The sequence below is a fragment of the Canis lupus genome, chromosome 14 (genome assembly GCF_048164855.1).
Source record: "Canis lupus baileyi chromosome 14, mCanLup2.hap1, whole genome shotgun sequence".
In the NCBI taxonomy this organism is placed as follows: Eukaryota; Metazoa; Chordata; class Mammalia; order Carnivora; family Canidae; genus Canis; species Canis lupus.
In genome coordinates, this window is record NC_132851.1 from 61324430 (window position 1) to 61347854 (window position 23425).

Here is a 23425-nt window from a genome sequence, read left to right on the forward strand (position 1 = left end):
AGAATGGAATTTTGACATTTGCAATGACGTGGATGGAGTTAAAGTGTTATTATGCTAAACGAAGTGAAGTCAGAGAAAGACAAATACCATATGATAGAAAATCAAATCTAACAGTACAATCAAAGAATTATTCAGCACAATCAGGTGCAATATATTCCTGGGCTGCAGAGGTGGCTCAGTATTTGCAAATCAATCAAAGTGATATGATTCATAAATACCATATGAATCATAAGATATTTGTGAATTCATAAATGATTTATATGGAATTTATGGAATTTATGAATTCATAAATTCATATGTAGAATTTAAGAAAACGAATATATAGGATGGGAGAAATGGAGAAAGGAAAATAAATCACAAGAGACTCTTAACTATAGAGAACAAACTAAGGGTTGATGGAGGGAGGTGGATGGAGGATGAGCTAGATGTGTGAAGGGCACTATTAAGGAGGGCACTTGTTAGGGTGAGCAGGGGGTGTTGTATGCAAGTGATGAATCACTGTATTCTACTCCTGCAATCAATACCACACAGTATGCTAACTAAATAGAATTTAAATAAAAATTTGAAAAGAAAATCAAAAGCTCAAGAAAGTTGTTATGGATGGAAGAAGAAAGTAGAGTAACTTTTTTGTTTTATTTTTATTTATTTATGATAGTCACACACACAGAGAGAGAGAGGGAGGCAGAGACACAGGCAGAGGGAGAAGCAGGCTCCATGCACTGGGAGCCCGATGTGGGATTCGATCCCGGGTCTCCAGGATCGCGCCCTGGGCCAAAGGCAGGAGCCAAACTGCTGCACCACCCAGGGATCCCGAAAGTAGAGTAACTTAAGATTAGAATACTAGTCAGAATTTTCGAGGCCATTTCAGAGAATATAGATCTTTAACATAAAAAAAGAGAAAGTTACCAAAATATTTTACTCAAGACTGACGTTATCTAAAATAGACTTTCTGAAAATCAGGAACATTTCCTTGTAGAAAGTGGGTTACAGGAGTGCAAAAGTGAAAGTAGGGGTATTAGAAGGCTACTGCAGTAAATCAATATTGGATGTGAAAATGGCTAGGATTAAAGTGATAGCAAAGACTGACAAAGAATAAATCAATATATAGCTTGGGAATAGAATTTATAGGCATGATGATCAGTTGAATAATTGCTTAATCTTATATTTTATATATTATTAGTCAAGTATTTTTATAGTGTTGAAAATGATAATGTTATTTTGATATATTTCCTATAGATTAATTACTTGGATAAATCAACTTTTTAATCAAAAAGATTGTAGATGAAGTCATTGTCCTAAATATCATTGGATCCATTTCTACATTGGATAGTGGTTTCCAGGTGTGGGGATCCAAGTTATCTTCTTCATGACTTTTTCTACCCTGTCTCTTTTCAACATAACATAAATCAGATCTAGAATCAGAACTTGAATTTGTATCTGCAATAAAAGCAAAAAAAAAATATTCTTTTTCTCTTAAAGTTAGACATGATTTAGCAGAAAGTGCACTGAATTTAGCTTTAGAATATCTGGATTTAAAGCTTCTCCCTGCCCTAATGCCTCTTGCACATGTTTCTCTGCTTCTGGAAGTAGGTGGTAACCTCTTTCCTTCCCGGAATTCCTAGCAGAGTTGTCAGTGAGAGGAATACTAGACAGACTATTCTGTTTAAATGAACATCAAATAAAACCAAAGAAAAGATTATCAAAAAGTCCCCTCTTAATTGAATATGCATTGCAGAGTGATGGATTTTCTTAACATCATTTAGAAGTTATTCCTGGTTTTTGTTTAAGCCTTTGTATTTTCTTAACTTCTAAAAGAAGTTTTAAAACTCTCAGAGTATTTTCATCCTAACTCATTTTGTTGAATTATTGATTTTTTTTTTACTGAAGCAGTTGCATTTGATTTTAACCAATAAACAAACTGTGTACTTCAAAGTTCAGCTCAGCCTACCATAAATTGATAGTATCAAGGAAGAGATCTGTGGAATTATGAACTTCATGAACTTGGTTTAAGCCCAGGTCTAGTCAGAGCAAGAGTTGATCATGAGGACTGTAAAAGGCTTCTGTGTTCTTTTTGTGCTGCCATCTGTGTTTCTTCGACTCAGGAACACCTGGGAAAATACTTGTGTGGCCCGTGGATTTTAGTCACTGGATTGGTTTAAAAGTTATTCTGAATCAACTCCAGCTTCATGGACATGAGATAACTATCCTGATACCTTCACCAAGTTATCTATTTGATCATACCAAGATTCCCTTTAATGTGGAGATCCTTCAACTTCCAGTAACTAAAGAAACTATCATGGAAGAGCTCGATACCTTTCTCCACATGGTTTCTTTTGAACTGCCAAAACTTTCATGGTGGGACAGGCAAGCAAAACTGAGAGAAATGAGCCACAGTTTTTTAAGGATGGGCAAAAGAGTGTGCAACGGTGCTATCACAAATAAGGAGTTACTCGGCAGGCTACAGGCAACTAAGTTTGATATCTGTGTTGCTGATCCCTTAAGTTTTTGTGGGGAGTTGTTGGCTGAGCTCCTCAATATTCCATTGATATATTCTTTTCGTTTTTCTTATGGGAATGTCATTGAGAGATTGTGTGCTCAATTTCCCATCCCTTCTTCGTATCTCAGGACTGACAGACAGTATGACTTTTGTGCAGACTGGAGAATTGGTTGTCTTACATGATAAGTGATATTTTATTTTTATATTTTCTATATGGGACGAGTATTACAGCAAGATTTTAGGTAAGAGAAATTTGCATGTAATAAGGATTCTTATTTCATATGTAAAATATAAGTATTTATCTGACCGTATAAAAACTTTAAAAAGGTATTTTTAAGTGAAGACCCAAGCTTCTGTGGTTAAGTCATTTTATGTGAAAAAAAGCCCCTCCTTTTTTGTTTTGTTTTTGATGATTGAGTACTTACAAATTATCAAAAGAAAAGAATATTCTTTATATTTACACATAAATCTAGATTGCTGCTACTAATTTTTTTGGAGTATCTAGAAAACCAAGTGTGCTTGATCTGATGGTGTACTTAATTTCCATAATCCTGGACTATTTCTCTCTTGTTTAGTTCTGCTTTTATATACCCTATTTTCTTTCTAACTTATATTTTCTTGGGCTTCTCTTTGCATTCAGTCTAGGTTGTGTTGTTAGTTGCAGGGTTTAACTTGTGATGAGCACAAAACTAGAAGATAAATATATCTTGGTTTCTTCTGCTCTTGCCTCCCAAAAGGTAAAATATGCAAGATTTTTCTCTAAAGGATCATGGTTCCAGATTTTTAAATCCCACTGTTTTGTTTTTGTTGTTCTATTCAAAATTGTGGTAGAAATCAACTATTGAGCTCTGTCTGCCCCTGAGCACACTGTTTATCTCTTATTTCAGCAATTTCTTGTACTCCTTCTTATCTCTACATTCCCATACTATAGATTAATTCAATGGTATAATTCTTTTTCCCAAAGATGGAGAATTTTTGTTGTTATTGTTTGTCTTGTTCTACATTGCAAAAAACTATAAAATTACAAAATATCTTCATTATTATTTTATGCTTGCCTCGTATGCTGATTTAGAAGTCTATATATTTTGGATTTCTTACATCCTTGTCTTTCTCTTTAAAGTATATTTTAAAAGCAAAATCATTCTTCTCACTAGCTTTGTTCCTGGGCATTACTACTGGCATCTTAACAATAACAAAATAATCACTACCCTCTCTATGAAGTCTTTTTTGTGCGTGTGACCCTGAAGATTTATAACATTAATACCTTAAACTTAAATTTTAACATGGCCAAATATTGCCCTAGAATTACATTTTCTTGTGAGGTGAAACATTTTCATATTATACATAAATATAATGTATAAAATAAATAATGTATAAAATAATATAATGTATAAAATAATATAATGTATAAAATAAAGTGAAGTGGAACATAAGTAGTTCCACTTCACTTTTATATGGTAGTTGTAGGTTTCTGTAACTAGGAGAAATGGGATCTTAATAATAAGAGTAATTCCCATTGTAACTAGGAGAAATGGGATCTTAATAATAAGAGTAATTCCCATTCAGTATTCATCTACAAGTGTAAAATTATTTGGTAAATATATAAAGTTAACATTTCCTTTAAAACAATGCCATGTGGTCATTGAGATCAAATGAATCCCATGTCATTTCTATAAAAATAACTGTCTTAAAAATATAACTTATAACTCTTACACATTCATTAAATGAACCATGATATATATATTCAATATATACATAATATATATATATATATTATATACACTCAAATCAGTGAAGAAAAAAACAGTTAAGATGGCAAGTATGGTTCAGAAATATTTTGAGGAACTACTTATAAACCATTGGGGAAAAAATGAAAGTTGGGGTACTACTACTAAGATTAGACACAAAACCGGTTAATGTCCCATAAGGCAATAAAATCAATATTTGGGGGATATTTTCTATCAGACAGAAATATGCAAGATAACATTTAACCTTACTATATTTGAACTCAAAAGTAAATGGTAAATCAGTAATAAATAACAAAGTAAAATATAGGCACATTCTTCTCTTAAAAAATTCTTCAATCATTCACTGTTTAACAATGTCCTAGGGTGACATCAAAAGGGCATGTTGTGGTCTTTTCTGATTTCCAAATTGAGACAATATTTTCTAAAAATTTCTTTATCCAAATCAATTACTTTTTTTATTTCCCTTGTACTATATGGTCTTCACTTAATTAAGTTGCATTAAGCACTCTAAATTATTATCTAAGGAGTGGAGATTCAATGGCAAAAAGATATTATTTTGTTATGAAAATCAGTGAATCAACCACTATGACCCAGCAATGCTACTCTTGGCTGTGTATCCAAGATAAATGAAAACATATGCCTACACAAATATATACACGAATGCTCATAGTAGCATTATTCATAGTAGCCAAAAATGAAAACAACCAAATGATCATCAACTGATGAATGGATAAAGAAAATTAAGTATATCCATATAAAGAAATCTTAATTAGCAATAAAAAATAATGAAGAACTGATATATGTTAAACATGGATGAACCTTGAAAACATTAGGCTAGGTGAAAGAAGGAAGTACAAAAGATCAGAGACTGTGTGATTTATTTATATGAAATGGAGTAAGATTATTGTGGAACAGGCAAATAAAAACAGAAAGTAGATTGATGGCAATCAGAGCCTGGGAAGAAGGGGAAATAGAGAATGACTACGAATAGATATGGGATTTTTTTTAGAGGGGGTAATGAAAACATTCTAAAATTAAATAGTGGTGATGGTTGTACAACTTTATGAATATACTAAGAGCTATAGAATTATGTATTTTAAAAGGAAGAATTGTATGGTATTTAAATGATATCTCAATAAAACTGTTACAAAAAGGATGGGGAAGTGAAGCATCATGCAAAGAGAATAAGATTACATCAAAGGCTGACACCAGTAAGGCACTCAAATGAGATATGTACTGAGTATGAAACTGGATTATTAATACCATTATCATCACCAGAATAAATCCATGAATTACTGAGATTTGTTTGTGATCTCTTATACAGACATATTGTCCTGGTCAGATCAAAATTCCCTCATATTTTCTGTTCAAAATTTTAGCATACTTAAAATAACAAATAGAATATTTGAAAAGCCATATGGTGGGAAACTATATAGTTACAATTTCCTCATATCAGCAATACTAAATATGTATTTCAAAAGGACACCAAACCTTTGGGTACATTTCCTTAGACCAAAATAATTGGGTTGAAATCAGAAACAAAGCTCTAGTTCCTAAATTAGGAAAATTATTTAACTCAGAATCACTAATCTGTTTTTATTTTGTTAATGTTCAGTTGATCGCCACATCAGTCCAAAGGACTCCTTTTGTACTGTTTGTCAACTAAATATGTCAGAATAGCTAGTATTTTGCTATCAAAGAGGACAAAGTCTTGTAAAATAGCAACTTTAATTTTGTACAGCAAAGGAGATAATCATATTCAAAAATTTAGTACAAGATTTCCATTACTAGTGGGATGTGATTAGTTGTGACAGCACACTCAAAAACACTAGAAAATGATGGAAAAGTTACAAAAGTAATTTTTAAAAAAATATCAAAAGGCTTTTGGAGCAATAAGAATGAGATAAATTATAATTCCAGAAGAGAAAGAGACACTACTACAATGAGCCAAGGGTCACTGCTTGCTTCTTTATTCTTTGCTAAGAGTATTTGCCCCTTCTGAGCATGAAGTAGGGCTCAGGCCTACCTCAAGAAGACAGACTCTCTTGGCAAAGAGAAAGCAGCAGGCTTTTGGTCTTGTTGTAGACTTAAATCCTTGTTTGGTTATTCATAATCTCACTATTAGGTAGTCTTGGTGGGGGGAAAGGCAAATTGATTTTGTATGGTTTACATAGACTAAATATTGGTTCTTTATTTTTCTTAGAAAATCAGATGGTCACACATTACGCATTTAACCTATCAGTTTGTTTTCCTTCTATTGTCCTACATTTTTATTCAGGAAAACCACCACACTGTGTGAGATTATGGGGAAAGCTAAAATGTGGTTGATACGAACTTACTGGGATTTTGAATTTCCTCACCCTTATTTACCTAATTTTGAATTTGTTGGAGGACTGCACTGCAAGCCTGCAAAGCCCCTACCTAAGGTAATGAAGTGTGTTTATTTATGCTTAAGTTTTACCTCCTGGGAATTATTTCTATCTTATTATTTATAGTATTTGATCCCTAAACTGAAAACACAGACACAGCAATTAATGGACATTATTTTCTTAGATTACTAATTATACTATCAAAGGTGTCTTAGGACATTTTCATGGCGACTATTAGTGACATTGCCACATATTTGATAAGAATGAGATTCCTAGACCCTGAGTTTAGTGGAACCACAAAGCACTCTCTGCACAATGAGTCTGAGCTAAAGTGGCATATATCCCTTCCAATCCCAACATTTAATTATCAGATCCAGTTACTTCAAGTTCTCTTTTCCATTGTCCTATCAATGGGCTGTGTTCCAGATAGTAGTCGATATATCAACCTGAGTTCTAAATTAAGAATATATGTGCCATCTACATCTCAATAGATGAACATACAGAATGAGAAAGGAAGAAACTGTTGTTTTAAGCCACTGAGATTTTGGAGTTGCATGTTATTTAGCATAACCTAGTTTTAGAAATGTATATTAGTGGAGAAATTGTAATACTTGATAGTATATCAAATAGAAATATCCCACCCCAAAAAAACCTGGTGGAAGTTCAGCAATGATGAACTGTTTGGTTTGAACAGAGAAGGGAAAGTTACACTGAAAAGATGATCGGGAGATAGTTTATAAAAAAAACAAATGGGCAATCCAAAGTATTCTTTATTTCAAATTTAAGATCAGTGAAGGATCAATGTATAATATTTAAACAGTAATGTGATACAGCTTACCTTTTCATAAATACTGGTATTTGAATTGTTTGGTACGGAGCATGATTTAACACTGGAAAATGAGCCAAGATACAGTTGCAATAGTTCTTGTAAGGGATGATAGAGATCCAAAATACAATATGATAGTAATTTTTGAGTAGAAACAGAGAGATTTTTAAAATACTTATAAAGAAAGTCAGTAAGATTTGGAGATTGGCTGGAGTTGGAGACTAAGGGAAAGAGTACAAGAATGAATCCTTGGCTTTTTGTTTCTTCATATGTGTCTTTATTTGTTTCTTACTGGCAATTTAGTAGAGCATATTGGCATTTACTAAGGTGAAGAACTAAAGGGGAGCAGTTGTGAGGGAAAATGATGTGTTCATATTTGGGCATGCTAATTTTGAGATACCAATGCAATGCTAGGTAAGCAGCTATTGAACATAACGTCTTAATCTCAGGGGACCAGCCTATGCAGTGTTTTGTGTTTCTATTTTTAATTGATAGACTATTTTTATAACCATTTACATTCACAAAAAAAAATTGAACAGAAAGTATGGAGAGTTCCTACCCCTCTCCTGCCAGCATGGCATATATGTTACAATCGATGAACCATACACACACCAGTATCAACCAGTTTCCATGGCTTAAAGTTAACTCTTTGTGTTATACATTCTATAGGTTTTGATAAATGTAAAATGTCATGCATTCACCTTCAGAGTACAATACAAACAGTTTCACTGACTTAAAATCTCCTGTGCTCCATTTATTCATCCTTCCCTGTCCCTAAATCTCTGGAGATTGATTTTTTTACTGCTAGTAAAAAATAGTTTTACCTTTTCCATAGCAGTGGTTTTAACTTAAGGATGTCATAGAATAAAAAGACATGATTTTGTATTGGCTGCTTATTGTGAACATTGTTACCCAGAGAAAAAACAAGTTGGGCAGAGGACAAAACTGAGCCAGGTGTCTCCATGAACAGAGGTTGTTCCTAAAAGCTTGACAGTTGACATTAGGAAGCATGGGTCATTATGAGTAAAAATTGAAAACATAAAGATGAGGATACTTTTTTAAAGCATAAAAAAGGAAATGGTTGGAAATGCAGTCAGAAGAGAGGAGAATACAGATCAAGGCTCTCTCTGGACCCTGACTGATATAGATGTAGAATGAATAGAGTATATGTAAAGGATTATATAGCAAAACCCAATTTTTAGGTAAGACCAGAAAGTATATGGAATACTCGTGAAGAGACTGAGAATTATTTGGGAGTTTTACTTTATCTTGTTATATGAATACATCAATATCGTGACAATTTAAATAATGCTGGAAATGCATTCTATGTTATTGTAAGCTATTGCTCCCAGAAATTAAGCACTTAAATGATTTGAGCCTTCTTCATGTTACTTCATACTTTTTGATAAAAGATCAGCACACTGTAAAGATTCAATTCTAAAGGCAAAGAACTCAACTGTTGTGATAGTGTGACACTTACTTTTAGGTGTATTTGCTTTTAGGTATGACCATATTTGGAACCATCTTATTGCCTTATTATTGATCTAATAACACATATACATATGTATAGACATAATCTATGTTTGTATATATTTATGTACTTATTTATTTTACCAACAATGTGTTTCTTTCCATGAAATTTTATTTCCCCATCTCCTCCCACCAAAGCACAGTAGGACCCTACAAAAGTGTATAAACATTAACTTGAAAATAACACAAAAATGTGGTTATTATTGTACCTTAATTTGCTTTTTATTATTAGAAATATTACTGAAAATCTCAAAATAATCTAATACCAAAATTAAACACATGAACTATTCAAACTATGTTATGAAAATTTTTGCTATATTAAAGAATTGACATTTAAATAAGTGGAATTTTAGCAAAACAAATTGCCCTCTACTATGTGGGTGAGCCTTATCCAATTGGTTGAAGGCTTGAATAGACTCTATTGTAATACTATTATATTATATTAATATATAGCACAACATAAAGATTCATTTCCCTTTTTTGTCTCAATAGTAAATAAATGATTACACCACTCCTACCTAATAATCCACTCAGTGTGATTCTTTTTTTCTCATTAGGTTGTCTCACTAACTTGTGATATCTTTATCACATAGTAGGCTTTTGTATGCTCATGATTCTCTTTCAAATTTTACCATTTCGTTCTGTTTTTCATTTCATCTATTAGGAAGTCAGTAGCAATCATATTTTTTTTGCATTCATTTTGTATTACATGTTTTTTTCTAATTGAAGTAGTCCCAAGTATTTCCTTTTCTTTTTCAAAGTTCATTAATTATTTATGAAAGGTATTCCTCTATCTACATTTTTAAGTATTTGCCAATTTTCTCAAGAAAATCATGAGAAAAATAATTGAAAATTAATTTAAACAGATTGATAGAAAATATGAAATAAAGAAATTGGTAACTTTACATATTAAGTCAATCCACTTTTAAATTTTATGTGTCAACCTGCCTGGGCCAGGTACCCAGATAGTTAGCCAAACATTATCCTGGATGTTTCTGCAAGGGTATTTTTGAGTGAAATTAATATTTTCATAGGTGGGTTTTGAGTAAAACAGATTGCTTTCCATTATGTTGGTGAGACTCCTACATTAATTAAAGGCTAGAATAAAACAAAAGACTGACCTTTCTAAGCAAAAGAGAATCCTGCTAGCAGACAGCTTTCAACCTTGAACTACAAAACTGGTTCTTTTCTGGGTCTTCAGACTAGCCTACTTTGCAGATTTTGGACTTACCAGCCTCTGTAATCATGTGAGTCAATTCTTTAAAATAAATCTCTTCCCTGTCTTCCCCTTTCAATTGTCACACTTTTTTTTTTTTTTCTTTTTTTCTTGTCTTACCTGATTGGCTTAGTTTAGTTACTTCTAAATATCAGACAAAAGATTTCTTTTGACTTCAACATAATTAAATATGCTATTTTATTTTGAACGCAAAACCATATTTCCATAATATTACTATCACCCCTAGAGTATTATTACAGGCATTTCTGTATTACTTATCTGGTAAGTTATATGACTACCTTATTCCTTAATGTGGTTTTGGAAGCTTATATAAAGTACAAATGTAACAAAAGAAAATTTAAATTTAGAAAACAGGAAAAAAAATCTCCTTAGCAAATCATTATTCTGACTGTGATTCAGCATAAAAGTTCATGATAATCTTCTTAGCATCCAAGGCTAAATATAAAGTGAAGCACCGGAAAACTTTAACTTAAGCAGTAATCAAATGGTCTTTTGTAGAGTGAGTGTTAGAGGCAGTAGAGAGTACTAAGTATGGTAATAGGCTTTACAATCAACAAGCTTAACTTAGAAATTTGACCTTGTCATCTACAGCTGTGTAGCCTTAGACAAATTACTTAACCTCTCTGAGACAGCTTTCTCATGCGCAAATGTGCATATTTCTTAATATCACCATATATCTAAGTTAAATCATGCATGTAAAGAACTCAGCACATGGGCTAGAAATAACATGCAGTCAATGATTTTTAAACACAGACACACCCACACATACCTCAAAAGTGTTTAAAACATGTTGCAAGGGAACCTCCAAACTAAATCATTTTTATTTGCTTAATAACCAGTGATTTCAGTCATATTTCATACTCTAAAATGGTTAATATATGAAAAGACAGAACTATTCTAATAATTCAAACACACTGAGAAAGGTATGTAGCTATCTAATTCTTGTAACTCTAAATTTTCATATTACAAAGACTCTTTTCTTTACAGGAGTTAGAAGAATTTGTCCAAAGCTCTGGAAAAGATGGAGTTGTGGTATTTACTCTCGGGTAAAAACTCTTGATCAAAAACCTCACAGAAGAAAAGGCTAATATAATTGCATCAGCTCTTGCCCAGATTCCACAGAAGGTCAGATAATCGTATGTCTTTTTAAGCGGCAGTCAGTTTAAAATCCATGAAGTTCTCCTTAAAAATGTGCTTAACGAATGTAAGAAAAGTAATTAATATCAATTTAACTGAACTTTGAGGAAAAGGTATTAAATGTTAGAAAGGGTGGCTAAAAACATTTGATTATTATCTGGCTTTAAGCCTGGCGTTACTATCAAAAACATATATTACCATATTATTTTTTTGAATAATGAGCTAAAATGGGGTGCCTAGGCCACTCAGTCAGTTAAGCATCTGACTCAATTTCTGCTCAGGTCATGATCTCAGGTTTGTGAGATCAAGTCCCTAGTCGGGCTCACACACTGGGCATGGTTGCCTGCTTAAGATTGTCTCTCCCTCTCCCTCTAAAAAAAATAAAAATAAAAAATTTCATTCTATGATGTTCCCAACAAAATGACTTTAAAATGAATACCATTCTATATTATAACTTAGCAATGTGCTTAAACTACCAGGGATCTTTTTATTTTCTACCTTTAGTTAAAATAGACAATTACATGTACTTTTAAGTGTCAAACAATCATGACAACGCCTGTATTCATAACTAAATTTCTTGGAAAATTGTTTGTAAAACTAAATTTCTTTGAAAATTGTTTATTTAATCTAAAAACACTTCATAAAAATACTGAATTTTCAATTATATTTAAATATGATGTTTAGGGGTGACATCAGGGTAAAGTAAGGAAGCACCAAGGATCTGCCTCCCATCTAAATGTACAACTGTACAAGCAGAAACTGTCTGAATTAACTGTATTAGATTTCTGAAATCTAGTGAAGCACTTGCAATTTGCAGGAGAAAGATTGGCTTGTAAATTGTAGTTATATTGGTCAATTGCAGTTAATTTTAGCATTGCAAGAGCTTCAAATTCTGCACCACCCAGCCTCATGGCAGCTAACATGACCTGTATTACTGTATGATTTGATGCAGGCAAGGTGGGCAAAAAGTTTCTTATCCTCCAAACATTAGGATTTTGCAATAATTAGCAATAATTTGCTAATAATTATCTTTGAATAGTTGAGACAACAATTATCTCAACAATTATCTCAATTATAGCTGAAACAGCACTACTTTTTCCTCTTCCTCCTTTTCTCCATTTGGGAGCCATATGTTAAAGAATGAGGCCATTCAAAAACAACCTTATATACAATGGAATTTAAAAAGCAGGGGATCCCTGGGTGGCGCAGCGGTTTGGCGCCTGCCTTTGGCCCAGGGCGCGATCCTGGAGACCCGGGATCGAATCCCACGTCGGGCTCCCGGTGCATGGAGCCTGCTTCTCCCTCTGCCTATGTCTCTGCCTCTCTCTCTCTCTCTCTGTGACTATCATAAATAAATAAGAATTAAAAAGTAAAATCTTAAAAAAAAAAAAAAAAAAGACCTAAGAAAATCTAAAATATTCACTTCAGTCTTTTTTTTTTTAATTTTTATTTATTTATGATAGTCACAGAGAGAGAGAGAGAGAGAGAGGCAGAGACATAGGCAGAGGGAGAAGCAGGCTCCATGCATCGGGAGCCCGACGTGGGATTCGATCCCGGGTCTCCGGGATCGCGCCCTGGGCCAAAGGCAGGCGCCAAACCGCTGCGCCACCCAGGGATCCCTCACTTCAGTCTTATTCCTAGAAAAGAAACACCTTTAAAAATTAAAACAAACAAATCTCAAATCCCAAAGAGGGAATCTGATTTCCAGAGTTATTTTATTGATTAGAAAGTCAAATGTCCAGCTCTCAACAACAACAAAAAAGTCACAAGGCATATGAAGATACATAAAAGTGTGGCTCATTCAGTGGACCAAAATGTATTGAAAGAATCCATTCCTGAGGAAGCTTTGATGAAGACTTTAAAACACTTGTCCTAAGGATGCTCAAATAATTAAAGGAAGACACTAATTAAGAGAAGAAAATGGTGTAGGAACAAAATGAGAATATCAATAAAGAGAAATAAGTTGTGAGAATAAACCAAAAAGAAATTCTGTAGCTAAAAATTACAATACCTGAAATAAAAAATTTACCTTAGGGGTTCAAAATCAAATACAAGCTGGCAGAAGAATCAGCAAAATTGATGAAAAAAATTTTGAAATTATTAAGTCAGAGGCACTCAAAGAAAAGAAAGAAGAAAAGTGAACAAAGCCTAAAGGACTTGTGGGATAATATCGAGTGGATGAACATACACATTGTGGGAATCCCTGAAAAAGAGATACGGGCAAAAAGAATATTTGAAGAAATAATTAAAATGTCACAAATTTAATAAAAGACACAAATCTACAAATCTAAAAACCTTAATGAACTTAAAGTAGAATAAACTCAAAGAGATCACACCAAGACATATAATCAAGCTGCTGAAAGCCAAAGACAATGAGAGAATCTTGAATTCAGCAGAGAGAAGCAACTCATCACATAAAAGGTGAACAGCCAACTTGTCATCAGAAATCTTGGAGAACAAAAGGCAGTGGGTTAATTTATTCAAAGGGCTGAAAGAAAAATTTGCCAACTCAGAATGTCTTATCAGGCAACATTTCCTTCAAATATGAGGTTAGAAATTAAGATATAATCAGGTAAACAAAAGCAAGGGAGATCATTACCACTAGACCTCCCCTACAAGAAATGAAAAGTCTTGAGGTGCCTTGGCTCAGGTCATGATCCCGGGGTCCTGAGATCGAGTCCCAAATCAGGCTCCCTGCAGGGAACCTGCTTCTCCCTCTGCCTATGTCTCTGCCTCTCTCTCTGTGTCTCTCATGAATAAATGAAATCTTTAGAGGAAAGAAAAAGAAATTAAAAGTCTTTCTGGTGGGAATGAAAGACAGTAACACAAAAACATGAGAAAATAAAGATGTGCAGCAAAGATAAAAACACAGGCAATTATAAAAGCTAGCATTGTAATTCACTTATTCCATTTTTCTCAAGGCTTTAAAAAATCCAGAAATAGCAATTATTAATCTGTTATTAGAAACATAATTTATAAATAATAATTTGTGATATTAGTAACAGAAAGTGAGGGATAGAGCTATAAAGGAACAGAGTTTTTGTATACTATGGTATTTTACAACCAATAGGTCAAAAAACAAATCATAAAAATAGTTAGAGAATACTTTAAAAATGGATGAAGACAAAACACATCAAAACTTATGAGATACAATTAAAGCAGAGCTAAGAAAGTTTATAGCCCACGTTATAGTTTACATGCCTACATTGAAAAAGAAGAAATATCTAAAATCAAAACCTAATTTTACACCTTAAAGCACTAGAAAATGAAGGCAAACTAAACCTAAAGTTGCCAGAAGGAAAGAAATAATGAAGATTAGAGCAGAAATAAAACAACTAAAAATAAAGTAAATCAATGAAACCAAAAGTTGTTTTTTTGAAAAGATCAACAAATTTCTCAAACTTTTAGCTAGACTGGCAAAGAGGGGGAAAAAAAAAAGAGAAGATGCAAATAATTAAAATCAGAAATGAACTTGGGGGGTTTATTAACGACTTTGCAGAAATAAAAAGGATTATAAGAGGACATTAGAAACAATTGTATGCCAGCAAGTTAGACAACATAGGAGAAATGGATAAATTTCTTCAAAAAACACAATTTACTTTAACTGAAAAAGAAGAGAATATTTCAACAAACGTATACTTAATTAAGATATTTAATTAGTAATCAAAAAACTCTTAATGACAAAAAGTCTTGGACAGGTAGCTTCTCTGGTAAATACTACCAAACAGGGCACCTGGGTGGTTCAGTGGTTAAGCACCTGCCTTCAGCTCCGGTTGTAATCCTGGGGTCCTGGGATTGAGTCCTGCATTAGGCTCCCTGCAGGGAGCCTGCTTCTCCTCTGCTTATGTCTCTGCCTCTCTCTCTCTCTGTGTCTCTCATGAATAAATAAATAAAATCTTTAAAAAATAAAAAAAAACCACTACCAAACAAGGAAGAACTAAATAAACAAATGCGTTTCTAATTCTTCCCCCCAAAAAAGAAGAGGAAGGAACACTTCCTAAATTATTCTGAGGCCAGATTTACCCTAATACAAAAGCCAGACAAAGACATTACAAGAAAAAAAATTGCAGACCAATATAGATGTAAAAATACTCAACTAAATATTTGCAAATTAAATCCACAAGAATACTGAAAGGTATTTCACCATGATAAAATTATTTTTATCCTAGAAATGCAAGAGTAGTTTAACATAAGGAAATCAATCAATGAAATACATCATATAAATACTTATTAAGGAAAAAAAGACACACATTATCATTTCAACTTACAAAAAAAATGGAATTTGACAAAATCCAACATTCTTTCATGATAAAAAAAAAATCTCATGAAAGTAAGAATAGAGGGGAAATTCCATAATATGATAAAGAGTACATTTGGAAAACCCATAGCTAACATCATCATACTCAGTGGTGGAAACTGAAAGTTATCCCCCTAAGATCAAGAACAACACAAGGATTCCTGCTTTCACTGCTGCTATTTAGCATTGTACTAGAAGTTATAACCTGGGTATTATACAAGAAAAATAAGTTAAAAAGCATCCAAATTTGAATGAAAGATGTAAACAATGCCCATTTGCAGGTAACATCTTCCTATACATAGAAAATTTCTAAGAATCCACAAAAAGCTACTAGAGCTAATAACCAAATTTAACAAAGATGCAGACTCGATACACAAAAATCACTTGTGTTTATATACACATCAATGAATAGTCTGAACATAAAATTAAGAAAACAATTCCATTTATAGGAGCAACTAAACAAATCAAATATTTAAGAATCAATCTGACCAAGGAGTTGAAATATTTGTATGCCTAAAACAACAAAACATCATTTCTTCAATAAACTAGAAAACTCCTAAATAAATGTAAAGTTTTACCATGTGCCTGGATAAAAGAAGTACCAGGGTTAAATTGTCAACACAATCCAAAGCAACCTACAGATTCAATATGATCCCTACCAAAATTCTAACAGTCTTTTTTTGTATAAAGGAAAATCCAATCCTCAATTTCATATGGAACTGTAAGGGCCAAAGGTAGACAAAACAATCATAAAATAAAGTTAGAAGAGTCATACTTCTCAGTTTTGAGATTTACTATAAAGCTACAGTAAATTAAACAGTGTAGTGCTGGCAGAAGAGCAGACATACAAACCAATGTAATAGAAGACAGGATATAAGTTAACCTCATATGTATGATCAATTGATCTTCAACAAAAGTTTGAGACCAATAGAAAAAGGACAGTCTCTTTGACAAAATAGTGCCGGTAAAATCTTGATATTTACATACAAAAGAATGAAGTTAAACCTTTACCTTACACTATATCATATATAAAAATTGACTCAAAATGGATCAGAAACTTAAATTATAGAAATAAAACTATAAAACTTGTAACAGAAAATATTGGAGGAAAACTTCATCATATTGGATTTGACTGTGATTTCACAAATAATGGCACCAGAGGCACAGGCAACAGATAAAAAAATAAAATGGACTTCATCAAATTAAGAACTTTTGTGCATCAAAAGGTAGTATCAAGAAAATAAAACACAACATACAGATTGGGAGAAAATCTTGTAAATCATGTATCTGATAAGGGATTAATGCCCACAATATATAAAGAACTCCTGTAATTCAACAGCAAAAACCCAACTCAAAAATGGAAAAGGCCTTGAATAGACATTTCTTTGAAGAAAGTATACAATGAGAGAGATACATGAAAAGATGCTCAACATCATTAATCATTAAGGAAATGCAAATCAAAAGCACAATAAAATAGCACTTCAAATCCATAAATCCATTAGCATAGCTGTTATTTAAAAAAAAATGGGGAAAAAGTGTTGATGAGAATCTGGAGAAATTGGAACTCTTGTGTATTGCTAGTAGGAGTGCAAAATAATATGGTGGCTATGAAAAATAGTTCTGTGGTTTCTCAAAAAGTTAAACATCAAACTGTCGTATGACCCAGTATTTATAATCCTGACTACCTATCCAAAAGAATTGAAATCTGGGACTCAGAAAGACGTTTGTACATCAATTCTCATAGCAATAGTATTTTCAATAGCCAAATAAGTGGATAAACAAAATGTAGTATATACATATAATGGGATATTATTCAACATTAAAAAGGAAGGAAATTCTGGTATGTTACAACAGGAATGAACCTTAAGGACATAATGCTAAATGAGATAAGACAGCCAGAAAAGACAAATACTGTATGGTTTCACTTATATGAGGTACCAGAGCAGTCAAATTCATAGGGACAGAAAGTAGGATAGATGTTAACAGGGGCTGCCACACGGGAGGAATAGGGAGTTATTGTTTAATGATATAGAGTTATGTTGGGAATGACGGACAGACATATTTGGGTTACTCATAATAGTAATGGTTATTCGATACTATGAACATACTTAATGTCACTAAATTGTATACTTACAATACATTAAAATGCTAAGTATCATTATATATATTTTACTATAATAAAAAAGACAATGCTTACCTCTATAATACTGCCAAGTTTATAACAAAAGTTACAAACACTTACAAATTCCTTAAGTGACTATGCCATTCTTCCTCTTTGCCTCTGAAAACTGTTTTTAAAAATTCCCTTGACGGGAAGGCCTAGTAACATCAATATGTAATTATTTTACTGTCTTTTTGTTTGTTTGTTTCTTCAACTACTAAGTAATAATTGTCCTGACTATAATAGCCTATCTGTTAGGATTGTTGCAAGCATTTGAAAACACAGTTATAGTTTCAATGGTTTAAATACTCATTATGTAATTACTTAAGGCCTTAGTTTGCTCATCTGTTACATGGAGGCATTAAACTAGATTAATTCTAAGGAAGTGTCTCATTCTGAAAGGATGTGATTCTGAAAATCTTCTAATAGAGTAAATGCATTCATCTTAACAGGTTCTGTGGAAATACACAGGAAAGAAACCAGACACATTAGGACCCAATACCCAGCTATATGAATGGATTCCCCAGAATGATCTTCTTGGTAAGACCAAAGAGAAGCAAAACTAAACAGATCTGAATGAGAAATACTCTGAATGATTATTTGATAACAAATAAATCCAACAAATTTGTATTAAGAACAAGCAAAAAATAATCCTTAAGATCTTCACATTTCTCCTGGAGCCTATTAAAAAATTCTTCATGGGGGATCCCTGGGTGGCGCAGCGGTTTGGCGCCTGCCTTTGGCCCAGGGCGCGATCCTGGAGACCCGGGATCGAATCCCACGTCAGGCTCCCGGTGCATGGAGCCTGCTTCTCCCTCCTCCTGTGTCTCTGCCTCTTTCTCTCTCTCTATGTCTATCATAAATAAATAAATCTTAAAAGAAAAAAAAAATTCTTCATGATACTTGTTAAAGATTGTGAGGCACACCTTATTCAAGACCATTATGATAAACATAGATACTAGTACATGGACTTTTGCAGTGAAGCAGAGATATTGGACTCAACTCTGAATACAAGAAGAAAGAGTGGAGATTTTATCACCAAGGAGCAGAGTAGGTGGTCACTGTATAGAAAAACACTAAGAGGAAACATTAGGGCAAGGGGGCCTCTGACTAAACCAACCTAAGCAGGTTCTTGCTGAAGAAAGACCAGGGTAATCAGATACCACCTGGGGGATGGTGAAGGATGAGGAAAGCAATCAGACATAAAGGGTGATTAGATACAATCCTAGGAGAGTCTAGCTAAACTGACTAAGGAGGATTCTTGCTAAAATTGGACAATGCAGAAACCAACACAGTAGCCCCCAAATCAGGGCCTTGTCAAGAATAGAAGGAGTGAGTCTTTTCCAAGCTCTAAATTACAATCTAAATATGGAATTTATAATTCTCCCATTTAAGACACAATCTCTGCTTCCTCAGAATCAGAGTCAACATGCCTTTAGATCAGGCTCTCATTAACTCTTGCATAAAATACTGCAGCAGCCTACTGGTTCTCTGTATCCATTTTCTTCCACCTCTCTTCTCTCTTCCCTGTTGGAAAAGAAAAATCTGATAATCCTATTTACCATCTCTAATATTATAAATGGCTCTATAGTATTATAAAATCAGATACAAAATCCCATTTTATTAAACAGAGTGCTTCATGAACTCGCCCTAATCTATCTTTCTAGCCTATTATGTCAACATTCTCCCAGTGAAACCCTATACATCCCACCACACTTTTCCTTATCCATGCAAGTGTTTCTTTTCTAAAATCCCTCCATTTTTTGTTAATCAATTTCTCACCCCAACAACTTGCCCACCTGCCAACTACTCACCATACTTTAAAGTCCGCACAGACCTTCTCAGAGGTTTATGAAATGACTGTATTGCTAGAATAAATAATTGCCATTTAGCCTGGAATAACTAGTCACTGCCTTCTTTAGAGCTTACAGAAATTTATATATAGCCTCATGGCACAGAATTGTGTAGAAGACACTGCCTAATTGAATCAATGGTTTATAGGTGTCAAGATTTTCTGTTTCTGAAATTCTCACAACATTGAATAATGGTATGTTTTTTTCCTCTTAGGTCATCCCAAGACCAAAGCTTTTATCACTCACTGTGGAACTAATGGGATCTACGAAGCTATTTACCATGGAATCCCTATGGTGGGAATTCCCATATTTGGTGATCAGCCTGGTAATATTGCTCGTATAAAGGCCAAAGGGACAGCTGTTGAAGTAGACTTGCATACCATGACGAGTTCTAATCTTCTTAATGCTTTGAAGGAAGTTATTAACAACCCTTCGTGAGTATAGAATATACTTTTCTGAGAAGCATATAGTGGTTGTAAAAGGAGTAAATTGTTTCATTCCATTTTTAAACTGACACTTTTAAGTAATCAGCACATTAGTAATATCAAATACAATATAGTTGTTTTATAGTTCTCAAATTCTATGTAGGCATTTTGATTCATCTACTGTTAATAGGTAATAGATTACAACCTCAAAGAAATACTAAATTTATTTAAAGAAAATAAGTTATTGTTGAAAAGACACAACTCTTTATTTTTAATTAATAATAATTATTGTTTATTCCTTTAAAATTGCAGATATTACCATTATAAAGAATTAAGGCAACACAACAAAAAATAGAGAAATAAAAATAAAAACTCTCCTCATGCAGCTATTACTTCAGTTATTTCCTTTGGCTAATTTATAAATAGGGAAGAAAAATAATTCTACAAAAGTTAGATCATGTTACTATTTAATAAAAAATCCTATATTGGTATATATATTTTTTAAGATTTTATTTATTTATTCGTGAGAGACACAGATTGAGAGAGGCAGAGACACAGGCAGAGAAGCAGGCTCCATGCAGGGAGCCTGATGTGGGACTCTATCCTGGATCTCCAAGATCAGGCCCTGGGCTGAAAGCAGCGCCAAACTGCTGAGCACCCCAACCACCCCCCCGCCACCACCACCACCCCGGGGTTGCCCGGTATATTTTAATTTAAAACAAGAGAAAGAAAATACAGTAAAATTGAGAGATCCAAATTGCAACATGAAAGACCCCAGGGTCCTGGTTCCCCAGCAAAGATCAACAGTTAGACAGCTATCTGTAAGTGAAAACAGCTCCAGAAGAGCTCTGGAGTCCACTTAAAACTTAGCAACATAGTGGAACAACAATAACAAAAAACTGAGGATAGTGGCCCAGAAAGGAAAGGAAGACAGCTTCATTTTGCTTGTATGATCCCACGAAAGCTTCAGATCAAAAGGGGGGGGGGGGCGGCGGGGTGTCCCTTATTGTAGACCTGCCCCTCAATACTGCTTCCTAGAACTACCTTGTTCCCTTCGCCATGCTTAGCAAATGAGATCAAACTGTAGATTCACAGATTCTGTGTAGATTCACAACCTACATATTCTACATTCTTATTTCTAAACTTTTTGAATGCTATTTACAGTTAGCAAGTCTCTTCTCCCTTACCTCCAATTATTAAACTGGAAACATCTAACAAATTCTAGCCAATAAGGTCAACATATCTAGAAACACCTCAAGAGGAAACAAACTGTCATGGGCATTCTGTACTTAGTGATTTCACTTGTGACTATTTATTATATAATCATGTAATATGCTTTTAATAATATGTAATATAATTTTAGGCATATATTCTTAATAAATTTTTAAATTGCTATCTATGTATTCAATATTTAGCTATAAAGAGAATGCTATGAAATTATCAAGAATTCACCATGATCAGCCTATAAAGCCCTTGGACCGAGCAGTCTTCTGGATCGAGTATGTCATGCGCCACCAAGGAGCCAAGCACCTGCGGCCAGCCTCCCATGACCTCACCTGGTTCCAGTACCACTCCTTGGATGTGATTGGATTTCTGCTGGCTTGTGTGGCAACTACTATATTCCTGGTCACAAAGTGTCTGTTTTGTTGCTGGAAATTTGGAAAGACAGGAAAGAAGAACAAGAGAGAATAGTTTTCTTTAATAATTTAGATGGAGAACTTGACAAGGCCCATCTGAATTAACCCAGCTAGTGATGTGAAGAGATTCCTCTCCTGCACTTCCAAGTTCTTATCCATTCCTCAGCCTATGAAGTCAAAGATCAAAGAATCAACCAAGGTGTTTGCCATATGATTTAGAATTAAGTTTAAAATACTTTATCCTTTAAAAAGAGAAGATAAACATATGGAAGTTTCTACTATCACAAAATCCTAGTGCTTTGTTATATTCATTTGTTTCAGCTCAACAAATTAGGATAATGTTTAAGGACTTAGGAACACAATTCTATTTTACGTACCAATCATATAGAATATTTTCTACATATTTAACATGATTTGGGGTCCAGTATGTTATAACTACACATCTTCTCTAAAGGAAGTAGACAAAGGGGGGAATCCCTGGGTGGCTCAGCAGTTTAGCACCTGCCTTTGGTCCAGGGCATGATTCTGGAGTCCTGGGATCCAGTTCCCATATCAGGCTCCCTGCATGAACCTGCTTCTCCCTCTGCCTATCTCTCTGCCTCTCGCTCTCTCTGTGTCTCTCATGAATAAATAAATAAATCTTTAAAAAAATGGAACTAGACAAAGTAGAAAAGAGCTTGCTATATAGCTAGAGCTTCCTGTCTAATTAGGAAAATCAGGAGATTCAAATTTTCTACTTTGCTGGGAATCATATGACACATCTGACTTTGTCTACCTTAGAATACAAAACATTATTTTTTTGTCTTTGATTTGAAGGTTGCCCTTGATTTAAAAATTCATAACAATAGAACTAGGTTTATATTGTAATACTTCATGACTTTAGAAAACTAGTTAATTTTGATAAATTAAAATCATTGATGGCATTGCAGAACAAAAGTAAACAATTATAATTTAATATCTGCCCTTTTGAAGTAATTTTAACATTTAAAAAAATCTTTCCTACAGTAATTTTACTTATAATATCCATATTTGAAAGGAGACAAAAATACAACTCTTTTAACTGCACTGCAGATAATTTGGAGGGAACGTGCATTTCTCAGAATGTTATTTGCTGTGGGGATGATTTATCCATCAAATGCAGTGCATTTTCCCACTTCTTTCTTTTCCTTACCCCATCACTTCTATTGTTCCTCTCATGGATTGTTCTGTGACCACTATACAAAGCACAAGTACTCAGGCTTCTTGTTAACTAGCAATAGCCAGAAATCTGCAGGAAGCATGAAGATATTCATTGAATTTTAATAAAAAAGACTTACTTCTCCCTTTCTACTATCTAAAAGTACTATCTTCCAGTACACTTGCCAATTTTTTACCCTCTAGGTCAAACAAATATTTATTCTAATTGGCATTATGTACTAAGCAAGTTCAATAAACGATTTACCACAGTTTGATATTTATAATCCAAGTTTAATAGACCCAAAATTATAGCTCCATGTTAAGACATTACAAGTCATTTGAAGGATTATCTGCTCTTTACAGATAAGAGCAAGGCAAACTATTCTTAGGTGGGAAATCAGCTATAAAGAAATATAGAAGAAAAAAGGTATTTTTTAATTTTGTGAAGTTTTGAAATAATTTTAATGCTTTAAAGTATGGAGTTTAAAAATATAAACACTAATGCTGTTTAAGATCTAATTAATGTAATCAA

The 23425-nt window shown here is 33.5% G+C and overlaps 1 protein-coding gene across 1 annotated transcript; it reads left to right on the top strand.

Moving 5' to 3' along the window:
- Nucleotides 1-6533: 6533 nt before the first annotated feature.
- On the top strand, nucleotides 6534-21913 carry LOC140604167 (UDP-glucuronosyltransferase 2A2-like). The gene is given in 5 exon segments (XM_072775266.1): nucleotides 6534-6671; nucleotides 11195-11332; nucleotides 18255-18342; nucleotides 19870-20089; nucleotides 21496-21913. Coding segments are annotated over 5 exon segments (846 nt in total). The 5' UTR covers nucleotides 6534-6548; the 3' UTR covers nucleotides 21773-21913.
- The last annotated feature ends 1512 nt before the right edge of the window (nucleotides 21914-23425 follow it).